This window comes from Stegodyphus dumicola, chromosome 7 (genome assembly GCF_044657685.1).
Source record: "Stegodyphus dumicola isolate Sdum_Otavi_A_Nest chromosome 7, ASM4465768v1".
Lineage (NCBI taxonomy): Eukaryota > Metazoa > Arthropoda > Arachnida > Araneae > Eresidae > Stegodyphus > Stegodyphus dumicola.
This window is the reverse complement of record NC_140774.1, coordinates 131,969,080-131,989,109: the sequence shown is the minus strand read 5'-3', so window position 1 is coordinate 131,989,109 and position 20,030 is coordinate 131,969,080. Positions and strand designations below refer to the sequence as shown.

At 32.6% G+C, this 20,030-nt stretch overlaps 1 protein-coding gene across 2 annotated transcripts in view; it reads right to left on the bottom strand.

Annotated features, from left to right (window-relative positions):
- Window positions 1-4,722: 4,722 nt before the first annotated feature.
- LOC118194255 (lysosomal acid phosphatase-like) overlaps window positions 4,723-20,030 on the bottom strand; it is a 95,250-nt gene continuing 79,942 nt past the window's right edge. For both annotated transcript variants that reach the window (XM_035365471.2, XM_035365470.2), the window contains 3 exons: window positions 18,159-18,244; window positions 8,661-8,981; window positions 4,723-4,889 (listed from right to left, as the gene is read on the bottom strand). In XM_035365471.2, the coding sequence (XP_035221362.2) occupies window positions 4,782-4,889; window positions 8,661-8,981; window positions 18,159-18,244 (515 nt within the window). In that variant the 3' untranslated portion in view covers window positions 4,723-4,781. The remainder of the gene's footprint in view (window positions 4,890-8,660; window positions 8,982-18,158; window positions 18,245-20,030) is intronic.

Below are 20,030 nucleotides of genomic sequence, written 5' to 3'. Positions count from 1 at the left end.
CAAATTCAATAAACAAATAATGATTTCAATACAATAAATGAATTTAGCCCCACGTGATGGGCTAGAGCCAATGAGGAGATGATGATATAATTTATGCAGTTGAAGGAGTATCCGCGAACTAATTTTTACACACACATTAAGAATATAACAAAGTCATAAATCTTTGCAAGAATAAATGAAGTTCTCTCTTTGTAAGTAATTGAAAATGAAAGTTGAAAAATAGTAATAATAGATATGTACAGAACAAAGTCCGTCAGCTTTGTCAGTAAAACAATGTACTATTTTTGCAAGGTAGCGTAACACTTAAACACAGTTCTTAATTAGGTAAGCAAAGTTCTTGAAAATATTAAAAATATATACAAATTTACGTTACCACCATAACGCATTATGATGGACAGTTTGCGGTCTCTTTACTGCATGTTCTTAAGGATCACAGTCGGTTAAATTCCTAATTGCTTCATATGGTGAGTTTTTAATTTTTTCAAAGAAGTTATGGGAACTCTAATAGTATATGATCATGAATTGGAATAATATCAAGGTCTTTATGAATTTTTAATGCGAAGATTTAAATTAGATTTTCATCCCAATAATGAATAGAATGCCGTAAAGACGGCATTAGCTTTATTTGTCACGTAGTTTATGCGTTCTTTGAAAGTTAAACATTTGTCAACAGAGACTCTTAAATATTTGTACGAGTCAGCAACAGGGATCAGAGAGTTATTAATTCTGATGTTGAAGTCAATCAAGTATATTTCCTGTGTCGATGATATAGGGCAACACAGCATTTCGAAGAATTTAAATTTATTTTCCAATCTTTATACCATTCTTGGATGATGTTAACTAGTAGTTGCAACTTATCGAGGGCATTTTGAGGGTTTTTCTAGCTTGTCAGTAATACTGTATCATCCGCGTACTTTATTATGTTCGAATAAACTGGAAGAGGCATGTTATTAATAAATGTGTAGAAAACTTTTGGGTCTAAAACCGAGCCAGGAAGCTAGTTTTACTCGAGGAAAGAGCATCTCCGCATCTTACTTGAAACGTGCGACGGTTGAGGTAGGAAAGAATGAGTTTAATGAAACTATTGAGTAAGAGAAAATTAGATACCGTGTGCGGTAAGTCTGAATGCCACACTCGATCAAAGACTTTCAAAATCGAGGCAATATTCGGCTACTCCATCTTATTACAAAATTCCTGGGCAATGAATTCAATCAGATTAAATATTTGATTGGGGATTATAGACCAAGATAAAAAGATATGGTTCACTAAATCCACTGTAAACTAAAATTGCTGCGTTTTCAATGGAACTGGGTGAGTTGAGATTGAATTTTGTATGCTTGATATGGTTTTTGATAATGATTTCGTTACAGCCGCCTGTGTTGTGTTGTCTGTCTTCTCTAACAATATAATAAATAACCTTGAATTTTAAATCTGTCGTAGGGACAGAGATGTGCCACATTGATGAGCATGATGTCTATTTTATGCTGAAATGAGAGATTTCATTTTGTTCCTGCCGGATAACGTTAGCATTAAAGTTGCAAACTTTGAGGTAGTTGAGATAAGATTTATATTATTTTGAATGGTCTAAATTTCATAATTAAGGTTTGTAAAATAATCATTTGCAGTCATTCCAAATTCCTGCTTATCAAATATTGTTTTTGTTGCTTTAAATTTGTTAAGAAATTATTTTACTTGTAAAATTTGAGCTTTAATCAAGTCGAAGAAACTTAATTAGCTGCTCTTGGGTTTTTCATTAGTATTTTCGTTTGCGATTGGTATGTCTCAGGCAGGGGATTTCCTTCGAATTATTTCCAGGCAGGGCAGGGAATTCTTTATCATTTAATTTAAATTGCTTGGGATTAGTGGTTTTCTTATCTTCTTTTCTGCTTATGAATTCTTCTATTTGTTTTTTGACATTATAAGGGTGTTTTACACAGCCTTTATAGGAAGAGACGTAATTTTTACCAGATTCGCCAGGCCCAGATTGGGATTTTAACTTTATCTTCTTTAGTTTGAGAGCATGTACAAGTTTCGTGAGGTTGTGCGCATTTAAGACAACGAGCTGTGTAATTACACAGATCCCGTATATGCCCGTACCTCTAGCACTTATAAAGAAAATTATATTAATTAAATAAAGGCAACACACAAAAGGTGAAAAAAATCCCTTTGGGCGTAATGTTAAATCTGAAAGCTTTCAGATTTTTTAAAAACTTTTTATAGATATGTTTCTTGTTAGAAAATGTCATACTCAGCCTCAAGCTGTGTTCCTATCTTTGGCATTTTCACAACTCTGGCAAAACAAATCTTAAATCACTGTTAAACATTTATTTTATAAGGAAAAAAGTCTTATATATAATTCGAAATAACATCTATAAATTGTATTCGAAATAACATTGTTTATAAATACTTGACCTATCTTACTGCAAAAAATAAATAAAATAAAATACAACTTGTTTTAAAATAGTTCTTCGAAGCTATGGTTATTTTACATTGCATACTTAAATGTTTGATTTATGAAAGTCAAATGTCTGATTGCCGTTTATTTTCTCTCCAGTGCAATCAAATACTGAAGCGATGATAAAATCAGTGTATTAGTGAACATTTTTGAAAACATCCAACATTTTTTAGCATTAATATTCATAAACTCATTTTCTAATCTAACAATTAATATTACTTTTTTTTAAACTGAAAATGCTTTTCATAACAACTAAACTGCAAATTTTGAAGACTAATTAATCAGTGTAGAACAATTCGGACACATCACATTTGCATTGAAATTCTTAAAGGCTACTGTGGCGCAATAGAAGATCTAATTTACAACTGTAGTCCACACATTTAATGTGGCCCTGCCTGAAGCAGATATCATAATAGTGGCAGACGATGATACTATATGGATTGTGCACCCTTAAAATTAGAAAAGCTCATAAGATTCCTGAAAAACATAAAGCAAATATAATACAATAGCTCACAGCAAAACTACTCATGGCAAGAAGTTTTCTTTTGGTTTGTTTTTCTCTTTTATGACAAAACACTCAAGGACTTCTATCTGAAGGGAAGGATGTCTTCGTGGAAGACTTTCTAAAGAAAACTGGCTTGTATGCACATTACAAATGGGAAAGCCACGAAAACGCAGTGCAGCCAGCCCCTTCTTTGAGATTAGAGCCCCATAGCCAACTGCAAGTGTTTCGCTACTTTACCGATCAAGCGGCTGGTGTGTTTGTTATAGGAAAAAGAGCGCTAAATACATAACATGGCAAAAATTTGTAAACAAAGATCACATTACACAATATGAAATCGCGTTTGGAACAACAGTGAAATTTTGACCTTTCACATATCAATATGGGGCTTTGTTTGAGTTTCAGTAGAATCCTAAATCTTTACAGACATTATTTTGGAGATACTGCTGTAATCTTTAAATGCCTAGATAGCAAAGGTATGAGAAATTAAAATCTCTAGTAAACAATTGATTAAGTTCTCAGTAGATGGCGCAACAAGTCGCTATTTTCTACTTTCATGTGGTTGCATCACAGAATTCGATGCCGACGAAATACTATGATTTCAGTGCCTGTACTATTGTGCAGGGTGTCAGCATCTATTTGCAACAGAAATTCAAAAAAAATTTCATTAATTCAAATTAATGACTAGTTTGCTAGTGTTTTTATAAGCTTTTTGTATTAAGAATTATGTTGTATATAACAAAGAGTTACTACCACTGCCTATATTATTTAATCAAGAGTAATGTTCAATGTAATATGTAGCCAATACACACAATGCATTAAGTGTAGAAATGAGTTTTGTAAGGTGTCCTAAATATAGTGCAGTGTTCAATGTAATATGTATTATAAAAATTTTAGTGTATTGAGTATTTTATATATAGCAGTATGTTAAGGTGCAATGTAACCAGTAGAATGTTTAATTACAAAGTTATTTTTGGTATGTTTTAAGAATACAGCAAAATTTAAGCCACAGTTAACTTTTAACATGTTATTTAATCAAAAGTAATATGGGCTGTACTGTGTCTTTAAATCTGTATTTTGTAGCACAAAGTAAACAAAGAGGATTTCTGTGTGCAAAATGTGTAATTTGTTTGTAATGTGCAATTTTGCTCTTTATTTAATAGCTCTTAATTTATTTATCTGTTGTATCAAGTTATTTATTTAAGTCTGTCTTATATAACGAAGTTATGGACTATATAATCCAGTTATGTCTTATTTAAACAATTACATTGTTCAGAATCTGTGTTGAATTTTCAAGAATAATGTGCAGCGTAATATGTTGCAAAGAATATATAGTGTATTAAGTGTAGCTTAGAGTTGGAAAAGTACAGTGTAGTGATCAACGCAATGCATATTATGAAATGTATATTGTAGAGAGTATGTGTAGCAATGTGTTAACATGCGATGCAGCCAGAAAAACGTTTAATTTCGCATGCAGAAAAATCTACATTTTGTCCTTGTATTGTTTTCGGAGTGTAGCTTTAGATAGTTGCGGGATCCGGACGATACCCGACTAGTCTATGTAAGCCGTCCGAGTGTCCGGACCTGCTTTCACCTGTCACCTGTATTTTAGCATCTGGCAATAATATGCCTCATTGTAAAAAAATGAAGGAAGAAATGAATACCTGTATCAAAGATCAAGTTAGACGCCATGTTTTAATATATTAATAATAAATTTCAGTTCATAACTATTCATAATTTTATGCAAAAGAAAAATCAATTAAAATTAAAAATTATTTACATTTTATTATACAATATTAAAGTACAGAAAAAATATTATTAAAATTATATTAAAAATACATAAATAATACATATAATAAAGACTAAAGAATATGGACTCCAACTCTCAGATATGCTTCCGGATGATGATAATTTTTCTTGAAACATGAATTTCTGAAAAATATACAGAAGTCCACATTAATAATAAGAAAAAATATTTTGGAATTTAAAATTTTTAAAATAACAGCAATAAATTGAAACAAAAAAACAACTGAGAAAATTTATTTCCAAAGAGGAATCAATCTTCGTATGACATGAAAAAAAATTTTCACCTCTTAAACTGATGAGTAACCTTGAAACACTGAAATTGCGCTTGGAGCTTTTTTAATTCTTTTAGTTAAATGGGTTTCCCAAATCCCTGCACGGACTACACAATTGCGTGCTTTTTACAATCTTTCTTTAACAGCATAGGATAGGAAGTGAAAGGTTCCTAAACATTTACATGATGTAAATATAAAGAACTTTTACTGGACTATTCCTGTGCACGTGGAAATTAACTATCTGTATCTCTGAATGAAAGAAACATTTTTTTAACCATGATTCCTTATTTGCTTTCCATGCTCGAACAGCATTGCATACAAAAGAAAATTTCAAATAATAATGATAACATTCACAATAATAATCTTGTATTCATCAAAAATTTCGATTTTGTATAAAAATACCGGGTAATGCAAAAGAAGCGCCATCAGGTTTTGAAATTTTGATAATTCTAGAAGAGATAACAATGACAAATGTTTTCAGTGCATGACCCCTATATTATTACAAGTAATATATCATTTGAAACCGCAGCTGCAATTTATGTTGCCAGCCTTAAAAGTCATTTTTTAAATGCAAGATGGAGATGAGATTTTCTCAAGCTATAAGAATTTTTTTTTTTATTAAGCATTACTTTGCAACGTATAAATTTGAATACGATGCTATCTTTCTTATACTCGATATTGATAATTGCAACATTTTATTCCTGACTTCGTGCATTTTGTTCGAATTCAGAGGAGAATGTGGCCATTTCATTGTCAATCATAAATGCTTTTGGTTTCTCGAAATCAGATTGCCAATAGGAAAATCATTGTCTTGTTATGCTCATGAGCATTTGGGAAGGCCTCTTTAAACGAAACAACTTTTCTGGGAAAATGCATCATTGCGAAGTACTTTCCGAAAAATTCGTCCGGGTGCAGAAATTTGTTCTGCATGGAAAATTCTGTCATTCTGTCTTGCAAAAAAAAAAAAAAAGTCGCCCAGACGGTATAGTGATTAGGGAAGCCTACTACGGTACCGAACGGCCCGGGTAATAAGACATGGATGTTTGTAAATATGTAGTGTCGATGCGGCATGGAGGCACTCTAAATATGCGGCGAGCCGAAAGCTCTCTCGTGTGGGTTAGGAGAAGGGTGGAAGACTCCCCGGAACGCTCTCCCTGTGATTGGGGGCGGAAAATAGAAGTCCATTCTCACTTTAGAGTAGGATCTGGCAACCATTGTTCCATGTAATATGGACTAGATAACAACAACAACAAAAGCGTGTTTGAAGGTAACAGCGTAAATTGTAACTGAAATTTCAAGTGATATGTTACTTGTAACAATATAGTAACAATTTGCCACTCATGTACATTTTGGATCATCTTGCAGTTTTAAATAAATTTTCGGACAGCCTATAGCTCACAGACGCCAAATGGATGAGACCATTGTGTATTAGCAATTTTTCTTGGCTTCTATTTCCGGCGGACACATCTCAGTTTTATGTAAATACGATCCAGTTTCTCCTAGAGGTTTTGAAGAAAAAGGACTTTCCTAATAAATTAAAAACCTTGATATGAAATGTTGTAATAAAATAACATCTAATTTAATCAAGCTTGACCGCGTTAGTATACAGCCATAAAAAAGTTTGGCTCCAAATTCCATATTCAGAACCAAGTCGAACAGCTGCGATTCATGTCAATGCTTAGTTAGCTGGATGTAAAAACCGAAAGAAATATTTCATTAAAATAGGTATGATTAGACAGCTTTAGCTTTTTATACCCTGCGATTTCTAATTTGCTATACTGTTTTTCAATCTTAACACCATTATTTTTCCGAAAGCTTATGCTTAAATTGAATGCACAAATTATTTTGTTTCTGATGCAATTTTTCCGGAATACTAAAAATCAGATTGTTAAACTTATATTAGGAGGCATATGATGATGGCTGTGATGCTTGTACTTGATATTTGTCTGTTAAAATGTTCAAGGAGTACATTAGATTAGTTACTCTTGTAAAGCACTCTGCCTTAGCAGGCATGCATCATCGAAGACTCGCATTCACAAAGTACATGAAAAGTATTTTCGAAATTCATTGTAACAAATCCATTTAGTGAATGAAATGGAGTGAATTACCGACAACCGCTGACTTAAAACCTTAGAGTTGGTGAGGACCATTTAAAGTAGGGGTGAATGAAACAAGACCATAGGAAAAAGATTGTTGAAAAACTGTTGAAACATTAATCATAATTGCAGGATTTATGCAGCAAGTAAAAAAAAATATGATAAATAAACTTGTTGGAAGACTAAAATTTACTGCCACTCAAAAAAAAAATTAATATGTTATGCAAAAACCAGCGTTTCTTTCTTTTTTTTTTCATTTACAGACATATATACATTTCAAGACAGTTTGCGCTAACGCCACATTGTGCTAAAAATATTTATAAACAACATATCTTCAGAATTTCGGATAAACAGTCTCATGCGCTGGAGATAAAAAAGGTTTTATTCTCTACAGTGTTGCTACTGCTCGCTTTGAAATTGTTGAGTTTATTAATCTAAAATTCGTTAAAGTTTTACATAATATGAAAAAATAGATTACAAAACAAATTCCAAATTCGGGCTTTCAGGTGTCCATGTTCGGGTGGAGGACTACGTAATTCAGAATTTTATGACTCTAGGTGTTGTTGTTTTTTCACATTGCGAGAAAAATACATACATTCATGCAGATTCTTCATTATACAGGGAGATAATATTTAGCGACAGAAATTTGAGAAGTGATTCGCACATTTAAATTGATTCGACGCAAAATGCCGTTTCGAGACTAATAGCCCTTTCGGCTAAAACATCAGTGCTAAATTAATTGTAAACGAATTAAGTTTATTGCCTTCATTAGGTAGTCGCAAATTCATGTTTGCTAACCTCTAATATATATCTCTTACCAATCCATTAACTGGTATCATAAAAAAGAAGAATTTTTATGTCTTGCCACACTGATGATTTCATAACGATTCCCGTACTTTTTTTCAATTCGGTGATTTTCCATTTTGGTAAAATTCTTCAACTGGGTGCCCCGGCATCTTAATGCAGATTGTATTCGTCATGATATAAAGTGACTTTCATAAAGGTGCAGGACAGTCGAGCGACCAATTTCCAATAAGGAACCAGCACTTTTATGCAAGTTGGCGACTTAGATAAAGATTCTTGGTACAAACTGAAATCCGAATAATACTTGGGAAAAACTTATAAAAAGATTCTAGCACCTTTATGCAAGTCAGTAACAATCACCCAGGTAAAGATCTTCACATAGGTGAGCCGACATCTGGATGAAGAGTGTATTCTTCATTGTGTAAATAGATCCTCTTAAGAGTGCCGAGTAATCTTGCGATAAACATGCAAAAAGGTACTGATACTTTCATGCAAACTTGCTGCGCCGGTTAGATTAGTGCCATCTGCACCTGATTTAATAGAAAGGACACCGTTTTTAGTATTTACAAATATAAAATCGAATTACGATGGATAGCTTTTATATAAGCATAACAAATATTGTAAGCATTTTGTTTTGAAAATCGCTGCTGTAGGTGAAAATGAGAAAATAAACTTCTTAGTATATGAAATGAGATATGAAATTATGAGAAAATGACTGTACTTACACCGAACTGAGGTGGTATGGTTTCTTTTGAAATCCCTTGCCACTCGTTCACACATTCATTTTTCCAATCTTTAGGAACCAGATCTTGGATGAAATCTTCATAGAACCACAGAGGACAGAATTCGCTACAACCTTGCAGCAGGAATATATATGGATTTTCGATAACAGTTTCGGGATGAGAGGAATTGAAGAAAAGAAATCGAATGGAACCATCTCCACTCCTTTCTCTATACAGTTCAGCTACTATGGTCGCTGCATGAGGCGCGTGTTTCATATCATACATCTGTAGAGCACACTGAATAGCAGCTATATTACTTCCATGCTGAAAGAGAGATACACGAATTTATACTTACTCATTAAATAGCACATAGAAATTAACGTTGCACTTTAAAATCACAGCCACTGTGAAGTAAAATTTAAGCAGATAGGTAATTCAAATTCTTTCATGGGAGAGGAAAGAAGCTATCCGTATTAACTTTGCTCAAGTTAAAAGCAAAATTTGACTGTGTAGAGTCATTAGGTATTTTTTGACACCAGAAGAGATGAAAAATGAGCAGTGCCCTCGCCGTAACTGGAACCACGGCCTTCTCGAGTAAGCACCAAGTGTGCTGACCACTACACCACGAAGGCATGCTAAGAAGGTGGGAGAAAAGGACGAGTATATAATACTCGTCCTTTTGAAGGACAACTGGGTATTAGGGGACCCAATCGCGAAATCTTGGTAGTGGAGAATCATCATTCACCACCTTTTTTTTTAGTTCGGGCGTCACTGTAGAATCATTAAGTTATTTCGAAGCAGACGTAATGAAAAATGAGCAATGCCCTCGTCGGGTTCCGAACCACGGACCTCTCGAATACGCGCCGAAAGTGCTGATCACTACATCCCGAAGGCATGCTAAGATGGCGGGAGAAATACCTTATAACTGCAATAAAAAAGGCGGCATGTTGACATTTATAAGACTATATTCCCTTCTAAATGGAGAAACACACGTTACATAAGGCCGCCGGATGAGGAACCACTGGAGAGAGGAAACTTACAAGAATCATCGATCAGAAAACGCAGATGAACGGCAGACCACAAACCTCAAGGGAACCTTTCAAAAAAGAGACACGCACCACAAGAACGAAGGTCAAAGGAAATCGACAAGGATCAATAACTGAATCGAAAAACGGGAAAGGTCAGGCCCAGCTCCGTCGACGAATTCTAGAGAACAGAATCGTGACCATAAGGAACGAACACTGTAGACTCTACGTAGAAGACGAAGTAGTGAATACTCGCTATTTCTTTTGAGAATAAATACTGCAGAGGAAGGTTTTTAAATAACCCTTTTATTTAAACTAAGTTAAAACGGACGCACGCAATCGGAGCTTACAAATCACCACTACTTGTGACTAACGTAAATTTAACGGAAAATGAGAATGTAACAAATCGCGAATAAATTAAGATACTAACGACTGGCTCCTTAGCTTAACGCTAAATCGGCTACACACAGCAAAGCCGAGCCTATAAATATCAGTTTAAACGGAGAGGTGTCTAACACTGACTAGAGAGCTAAATTCAAACACGTAGCATAAACTCGGAACTAAGTCCGCTACTACTACTCACGAACTCTTGAAATGCAGCTTAAATACTGCTCCTGAAACAAGTTTAGATTAGCACCTATGTCATAACAAATTTAAATTCCTGCAGGAAACTGAAATTAAGAGGGAAAAGAAAGGAAAACTAAAACATAACTGGTTAGAAGTCCTTACTACCTTTACTATAAGTTTTTTTCTGTATATCTCACCAGAATATTAATTAGTTGTCTGAGTATTTAACGCGAGGGTTTTGAAAATTTCAGTGTAACAGATTTTGGCAGCCTCGTTTGCAGTTTTCGTCCTATCTCTAGCTCTGGTAGAGATTATTCCAGCTTCAGCCATTTTGCTAGTGCTCGTCAAAAGCGTGCTGTTAATTGTTTGAGTTAGTTTACGTAAACCTTTCGTATAGTCTCCGACTACAATACCTGAGTTTAAATTTCATCTTATCTTATTTTAAATAATAATAAAATTGAGGAATTTTGTTTTGTAAGTATAAGTGGTGCTTTCTATTAAAGTGTTAACAAAACCTTAGTTTAACCTTTTCTGTCATTTTAATCTAGACAGTGCAATGATTCGCTTGTTAAGTCTTATAGGGTCTGAAGGACATGTATTTAAACTTATAAGCAACTCAAATGGCACAAATTTCTCTGCATTTTTTTTTGTTTTGTTTTGTTTTGTTTTCTAAGACCGAACAACTGTTTGATTGACCAAGTGTGTTGTGGTAGTTATCAAATTAAATATGAATACCAATAATGTTACGCATTTACTGAAATATTCATGGTCATGGGTCATGGATTTTACTAACATTAAAATACAACATGATAACTGAAAACACTATATAAAAGTTTAATTTTTCACACTTATTATTGCCAAATAAACAAACGAAAAAAATATAATACTGAATTCGGTAAATAAGAGAAGTTAAAATTTCAATAGTTTGCTCAAATGAGTAATTACTTAAAATCCACAGCTAATTAAATGAATCAAAATTAAAAAAAAATCTAGGTATCATAAAACTGTCAAAAGTTTGATCACTTAGTGTTACATAGAAGAATTCAAAGTTTTCTAAAATGTTCACTAAATGTTTTTGTTGTATTAGTTTTAATTTGGCATAGGTTTCTATGTAAAACTTTTACGCCATCTGTTCATTTTCATTCTCGGATTTGTTTTTCAAGAAACTCGCATTAAAATATCTGATGCTTCTTTACCTGGACCACAACGTATTGACGGATTTTCGGGTGGGTCTATAGTTTCTGATGTATTTTTGCTTTTATCTTCAACAGAGTTCTTTTTTCGGACATTTTATAACGTATCTTTATCCATTAGTAAACTCATTGCTTCCACTTCATCAATTATGTTAACAACATTACTTAGGAAAGTGGTGGTAATGGTGGTGTTGTATCCATAGGAATCCAAACACTAATCACAAAGGAACATATATAGACAACACGCAGCTGGCTATCTCAGTGATATTCCAAGAAGAGAACTACGCAGAATCAAAAGGATATTCTCAAAGAAAAATCAAAGATCTTATACTTGCGGGACAGTCCAAAATATGGCCAACTTCATCATTTGGTCACAGTTATTGCAGGGAAGGTAGGATCTTGTGCCACCTCTTTCTGCCTTCCCACAGCGAAAGTGCTGGGTTCTGAGTCGAGTTATAGTTTTTGTGATGTCTCGAATAGCATTAATTTCAAAAACCTGGTAGGATGTTTTTGATGGTATTTCCTCTTAAGTCGACATCGTTCACCGTCAAGAGCAATTATATTAGTGTTGCAATCCTTGAAATCTTTTGCCAACCTGTCTCCCATTTCGTTTCCTGCAATGCAACGTGAGCAGGTATTCATTGTAGATGCAGATCCTATTTAGATTGACAATTTTCCCCAGGTAATGCTGAATATATTGGACAAGTGACGATTGATTGACCTTTATGTATTGACTCTAAAGCAATAGATTTCGAGAATTCGATGAAATAGAATAGTTAATGTTAGAATAATTCGAGGAAACAAGTGTAAGTTAAGTGCATCAAAAAGGTGTATAATTTAATAGCCGTACAAAGAAGTCATGTGGTGTCTACATTAGTGTTTTTTATAATATGACTATCAATATGATCTATTGGTGTCCGATTTTATTTTATGACATTACACAATTCAAAATTCTGGAGCTCAGATTTATCACAAATCATTTGATGCATTAAACAAATTATTTAGAAAAACCTAAGAAGAAAATAAGAGGAATTACTCTTATTCTAAGCACTACGCCACCATTTAAATCGTTACAAATTTACGAAATGTATTACGGTTCAGAAAACTAAAGAATTCCAATTTTTATTTAGGAAAAGCCACTGAGCAAAGAAACTAGATATTTCCTTTTGTTTAAAGCTGGGTAAATGATTCCTTTCCTTATGAAAAAGAAACTTGCAGCTGAACCAACATCTTGCAAAGCCAGTTATATATGTCAATTTCTTGTTTAAACAGTTTTCTTTCTGAATGGTTTCGTTCGAGTTATTCTTAGTCTACATCACCACTAGTATCTGTTTTATGTAGCATTTACGAAGGATAATCGGTGGTTGTATGGTCTGTCGAGAACATTTAATATTGATCGATAATTTTGCCCTAGTTACTTTAATTTGACTTTTTCTCAGCCTTTGAAAAGTTAAAAAGTTGGGATTGTCAGTAATCTGATTACAGCAGGAACATAAGGGGAAGCAAGGCTGCGGGCTCTTAGGGCCCCTTAAACTTATAAGGTATTTCTCCCATCTTCCTAGTGGGCCTTCGTGGTGTAGTGGTTTGCACACTGGGCCGGTATTCCAGAGGTCCGTGGTTCGATTCCGAAGGCGGTTGTTAATTTTTCATCTCTTCTGCTTCCAAAAATACCTAATGTCTCTACAAACTTTGTACGTTATAATTTTAAAAGAAAAATAGCTTCTTTAAATATTTGTACCGATGAAAATACAGAAAAATGTTTTTTGAAATTTCAACTGAAACAAATTCTTATACTAAATTCTTATACTTATAACAAATTCTTATACTTATAATAAAGTTGCATACTTTTGTTCTGACACCCTGCTAGACGAACGCTTTCGAGCCATTCATTAGTTATGAGCGTCATAAGTAATAACTCCTGATAAATTGGGCCTCAAGCTTGTGGGAACACGGTCTGGAAGCTAATATGTGAAGGGGCTTCCGAAATGAAGTTATGGGAGGTCAGACACCATTGTAGTTACCATAACTCCAAGCTTTAGGAAATAATTTGTGTTATTGGCCCCACATAAAATTTTCTCGGAAATACCAAAAGTGTAACTTAGCTTGATGTAAGCTTTCTAACTTTCTAATGCGTCTAAACTGGGTTTCTCATCCGGGGGGGGGGGAATTTCTCCCTAGGGAAAATTTCGTAGTTTTATGTCAATGCGATCTGACTTTTATATGGCGGATAAGTATTTAGTTTTAGTTAATGAATATATATATATAAAATAATAAAAAAAAAACTTTTATTCAAGTTTTGGTATTTACCAAAATTTTCTATACATTTTTGTTTAATTTATAAAACACGTTAGAAAATAATCTAACTCTAAATAAATATATATATATGTGTTTATTTTTCAAGTTTTAGAAAGGAGGGGGAGAAATGATTTTCTAGCAATGGTGACAGGTGTCTGCGGCAAGAAAGATTGAGAACCTTTGGTCAACTATACACCAAAATTTATATAGATAATTAATTTATCTACGTAGATTTCATGATAACGGTTTAATACATATATAAAATAAATAAGAAAGTAAATAAAATGTCTTTTCTTCTTTTCTTTTAGTTTAAAAATTCCCGTTTCTTCCCATCACAATCTTTTACAAATGAGACATTTTTTCTTTTCATTTTTTTCTATTTGTCAGAATATATGATTAATTTCTAACTCTTCTGATGCACAGTAAGTTCAATGCTTGTTTTAGTATATATAATTTTAGGGAAAAAATCTTCTTTCTTATAAGTTATTTACCTAATAACGAAAGTAATTTTTTATTTGTAAAGAAATATTATTTGGTATTATTAATAAAATGATTAGCAATTGTTACAAATATATTTTTCATTTCTCACATCACGCAGAAAAAGGATACGAATCTAATGAAGATAAAGAATGATCACAATAGTGAAATCTGATTTGATATACTCTTAATCCAGTCGTGGGCATTCGTCTACGGGCCGTTGTGATGGGATAGTCGTTGTATCAAATGGTCATGGATTTTACTAACATTTCCAGTATTCCTGTCTTGAGCTATACAGAAATTTATCTTCGAAATCAGAGAAAAATTAAAGGCGATAGATAGGTAACAATAACCTATTTTACATAAAAAGCGCTTCAAAAATGTTTCAAGTAGCAAGCGTTAACAAATCTAGCTATTAACACAAAAAGAAAGCAAGTGCAAGTATTCGCAACGAAATCTTAGTTCAAAGTATGTTATTTTTTATTTTCGATGCATTTTGATTCGTAAATAAATAACTGCCTAAAATTAGTATTGAATAAAGGATTGTATAAGTTATCTGCATCAGAGTTATATGTAAGAATCATATGATAGCTATTAAGTTTGAAATGACGTAGGTTAGAAAGGTTTAGAATGAGCAACTAGTCAGTCTACGAATCTTTAACGACTCGATCAAACGAACCACTACGTATAAATATCGGTTTAAAAAAACTGAATAGATTCATATTTTAACGTCGCATAAGAAGATTTGTTAAGGTTTTTTATGCTTTCCCTATGAATCTTTAAATAAAATAATTAAAAACAGAATATTAGACTTCCCGATTGAGCGTTAGGGGTTTCCATACATTCATATTCGCTGTACTTGAAAACTAGCCGCTCAAGCTGTCAGCCGCCTAAAAGAGTTAGCATAAGCGAAAAACGTGTATAATGATTTTATAAAGCTAGCTTTTATAAGAATATTTAATATGTCTAATTAGGCATCTTGTGATTTGAATGTATTTTTACTTAAATCAACCAGGTTAAAAAGCAGAAAAAATACTTTTTAAGAACTGTGTTTATAGTTTATCAGTCACTTGGTGTGCTTCTCAGTAACAGAAAGATTAAATTTGAAAATTACATATCTTAGGCTGAAAGACAACACGCTGGAGCGTGGAGGCAATAAGTATTCTATGAGACAGTAGGAACACACTATTTTCAAACAATCAAATTTGAGGATTAATATTGAAAGATTACTATGTTATATTTAGCCGAAGAGCATCAGTTTGGCGATCTGGAAATAAAAATGTTTTAGTTCCAGCTGTGTTGTCAATTCCCGCTTTAAAATCTTTGAGTTTATTAAATAAAAATTCGTTAAATCTGTACAAAATATGAAATAAATCAAAACCAAATTCGAAATTTAAAATTAGGGCTTCAAGTTGCCCATTCCGGTTGGAGGACTACGTGTATTCAAAATTCTGTAGCTCTAAGTGCCGTTATTTCTCCGCAGTGCGAGAAATATTGATACATTCAATATTTTATTTTTTTCTAAACCAATACCAATATATCGGGATAACAATGGTGGCGACTATTTGAAAAGTATCTTGGGCACAAAAGTGATGCAGACAAAACGTTTTGAAACTAATAGCATCTCTTATGCTAGAAAGGGACACTTAAAAGACATTAGATTATTTTAAATTAAATTTATTATTATCATTTTTAAATTACTAAAGCAATATCTTTTGAATAAAGTTGACAAAATATGTGATGCAAAGTGTTAGCACAGTAGCTTGAAAGAGTACATTGAGCTGACAACTCGCAGTTACCGGAGCAGCAGATTAGTGTAGTTGACTCTTGCAGTAATATCCAAGTAACTGAACAGTAACTAAGCTACTCCCTTGATATGTACTACAACTATAATAGCTGTGTAAACTTTTTCAAGCAATTCAGCTAAAGTACCAGAAAATTGAGTCACATAGCTCCCTACCCAGTTTCAGCCAGATAGTACTACAACATATGAAAATCAACATTAGAAAAATAGCTCACCCCGTAAAATAGTAACAGGACTGTAAGAGCAAAAACTATTGTAATGTAAGCATACTACTATCCATTTTGTATGCACTTGTTAAAAATAATGTTGTAAAGCACTTTAAAAATGACATAGAAAATACAGTCAATGAATTACAAGTTTACTTTGATTACCTCGGTAAAAGTATTGTAAATATGAATTCAGATAATGTTTAAATGTGCACATAACTGTCATAATTTTATGTAACTATCACATATAACTTGTACAAGACAATATTTGTAATTAATATATCTATGCTTATACTCATATCTTGTATGTCCATGTAATAGTTATATTTTTATACGGAAGAAATTATCCCTTCTGACAGGATGACTATTAAATTAACAGTGTAAGACTTTTACAACTAGACTTTTTTTGTCAGGTCAGTAATTATGTCAGGCGGCGCTCAGTCTTTATTATTAAAATATCAAGCTATCGTTTGAAACGTTCTATTGCATATATTGCTACTTTATTCAAAATTTATTAGAATCTTCGATATTTTAATTTTTAATAGCATAACAGTTTTCAGGTAAATTGTTGTTAGCCTGGTGGTTTGATGGTAGCGGAGCAGGCTACCATAGCCTTGGACACAGGTTTGAATTTCAGAGATGGTAAGAATGTTTATATATGCTTAGTAACTGAATAAAATACTGTCTAACTGAAAGCCCTTTCAAAAGGTTAGTTGCAGAAGAAGACGATAAGAGATACTTGATTTCCCGATCAAAATTAGGATGGAATTTTTCAAAATCATATTGTCATATATAACGTGCCTAAGACTTCTTGTCCGCGATAAAATTCTCGTATCTGATTTGGCTTAAGTTCAGAACAGGAGGCTAGAAACAACAGTATGAACAGTTTTTCAGTAACGCATATTATCGTTTACATATTACATGGATTAATGAACGCAAAAGTTATCTCTTGAAAAGAGATTTATTTCCCAGTTTTCTAGTTTACATATTACACCCAAATCCCATTTTTTCATAATACTTATTTTATTATCATAATTAATAACTAATTAATAAGAAAGAAAAAGAAATGTGGGTTAAAAATCCTTTCAGAATAAATTATTAAATATTAGTAAAATTTTGTCCGTAGTTTCCTTTAATCGGGATATACTGAAGTATGAAATTTAGTTTTCCCAATAATGTCATTCAAATTAAGCAAAGTTGAAATCATATGTTTTACATCTTGAAGAGACGGTAAGTTTTCCGAAGTCAAAAAACTTGAGAAATCAATGAAGAAATCTTGAGAAATCTGTTTGAATTATGTTACTTTAAGTTTATAGATGAGCGTGTTATCATTTATACCATAAAAGCCCGCTTGGAGAAACGCGATAATTCTTTATATGCTTCCTACTTGCAACTTGAGACCGGCACGAGATACAATTTTCCATCACGCTTTAATTTGGGCGAGACTATAGAGTTTATCAGGCTCTTCAGATCCAGGAAATTGGAGGAATCTCTTATGACCTTACCTGAATTTGAAACACGGCTCTGCTAATTATTAGATAGACGTGCTACTACTCACACTATAAGAGGAACTTGGGGAAATGCGAAAATTTCTTATACTTTTATCATCCCATTTATATTATTTCTCTTTATTGTGAATTCGTTTTTTTTTCTCTATGTATATTTAACTAACTTATAATGATAGATGTATTTCGCCAGATAATAAAGAGGATTATTCTTAAAACTGTGTTCTACTGCAAAACGAAACGTAAAGAACACGATAGAACCCTAAAATTTGAAAGAATTTCTCATATCAAAGAAGTCTGGAAGTAAAGGAAGGCTTCGTTCAAACAAATATCTATACTTATACTGCATTATAGATTTTCAGAAACGATTTCAAAATAAGATTTTATCCTATTAAACAGATTTAAATAGTGCTGAATAAATATACTCACTCCTGAATATACATACACCTTTTTGGAACTGTCTCTTCCTTCCATTTTCTCCTTCATGCGCTTTAGAAGTAAATTTAAAATTGGGCCTAAAACAGAAAGATGAATGAGCTGGAAATGTAATGCTAAAACATCTAGAATCTAGGCTTATTATAAAAAATTTGAAATTAAGATTTTGGATTTTAAAACTCAATCATTAATGGATATCATAAATTTATGTAAATACAATGATATTTTAATTATATTCTTAAATGAAAGATAGAATGAAAAACAGGTTTAGTATATTCGCACGTGAAATACAGTAAAACTTTCGTAATTATTATCTCCCTAACCTCTGTTCCTGGCGGTTACCTCCATCGTACAGTATTTATAGGAATGCATTAATATTGATACTAAGTAATTTTAATATTATTTGAGATGATCATTTCCGAAATCCTTTTCTTTTATTATTTGTTCATCTGGCTCCTTTCAACCAATATCTTATCGAGCAAAATTAATTTGCACTTTTAAAAAAAATCAGTGATTCTCATTTACAAATCTTAAATAATTGTAAACTTATTATGATGGAAAATAGCAATTAACCATTTAAATTATCCTATCTTAGCATGGTACAATTTATGTTATAATCTTGATTCGGTGTTTGTGATAAAAGAGTTCTTTAATGATTTAATCTGTTTTTAAACTGAATATACATTTTATTTTTCATTTTCTGCCTATTTAATTGACAACATACAATAAATAAGTGTTCAGAAAGTACCAATTCTGTTTTTTTCCTTTATTATTAAGTGGAAAAGAAACGTTAAATCTTGATTAATGTTAGATTAAGATATTTGTATTAGGCTGATGTGAATGTTCAGGCCGTTTTTAAATGAAAAAGAAGAGTATATAAAGTAATATATAACTTACATGTGTATTCATATAATTCCCAGTATTTAGTATATCTTTTGCTATCTGCTTTGTTATATATTAATCCCTCGTCAATAAAACACCTCTAGCTTAGAATTTAAAAAAAAATCTTATAATACTGTTTTCACATCTTTCGCATCATCCAAGGTTTGAAAGGTTAAGGAATTCTGTAAGTTTGAAAAAGATGGCAGTTCGAAAGAATAGGAAAAAGGTAAAGCAATGTCTGGGGTACTAAATAAAAAAATTGCTATCCAAAGTTCAGTAGCTTTTACCAAGTGTCTAAAACAGCGTGAGGTGTGGAATTTTCATACTGAAAAATAATACATTGGCGAATGTCAAGTACCGTTTAGATATCAGTGGCCGCTTACATATTAATTTTTGTTGTCATAACAACTGGCAACATAGTATGTCCAACTGTTGGCATAACAGGTCAACACTAACGGTTTGTTTGCGTGGGAGCTACGCTGTGAATTATTCCCTTCCTGACATACTTTTAACAAAGTCTTTTCGGGATGCTGTCCTGCTCTTGATGTGAGAGAAGCAAGCTGCTACGCGACACTGGAACTGGTGAAATTTTGATATTGCGATACAGCAGTGGTCTTCAAACTGTGCCCCGAAAGTCAAAGCTCAGGGTTTCATGAGTCAAAATAAAATTTCGGAAAGAAAACTGTAAAGCTCTTGCGTTAGTTGACTAATAATAATTAACTAAAAAATATAAAGATACATTTAGTTACAGATCAAAAATTAATATGTGGTCATCATGCTTCAAAGAGAATTACGTGCAATGCTTTGCTAAACTAAATAGTTTTCTAATGGAAAATGAACTGAATTTAGACGACAGTGTTAAAAATTTATACAATGCAGCATCAATTTCAATTGAAGAAAATTATAAGATAATATGTCGTAGAAAAAAAACCCTCTATGACTAGATAAAAGAAATCCGTTGGAGTACTACGATAAGTCAAACGT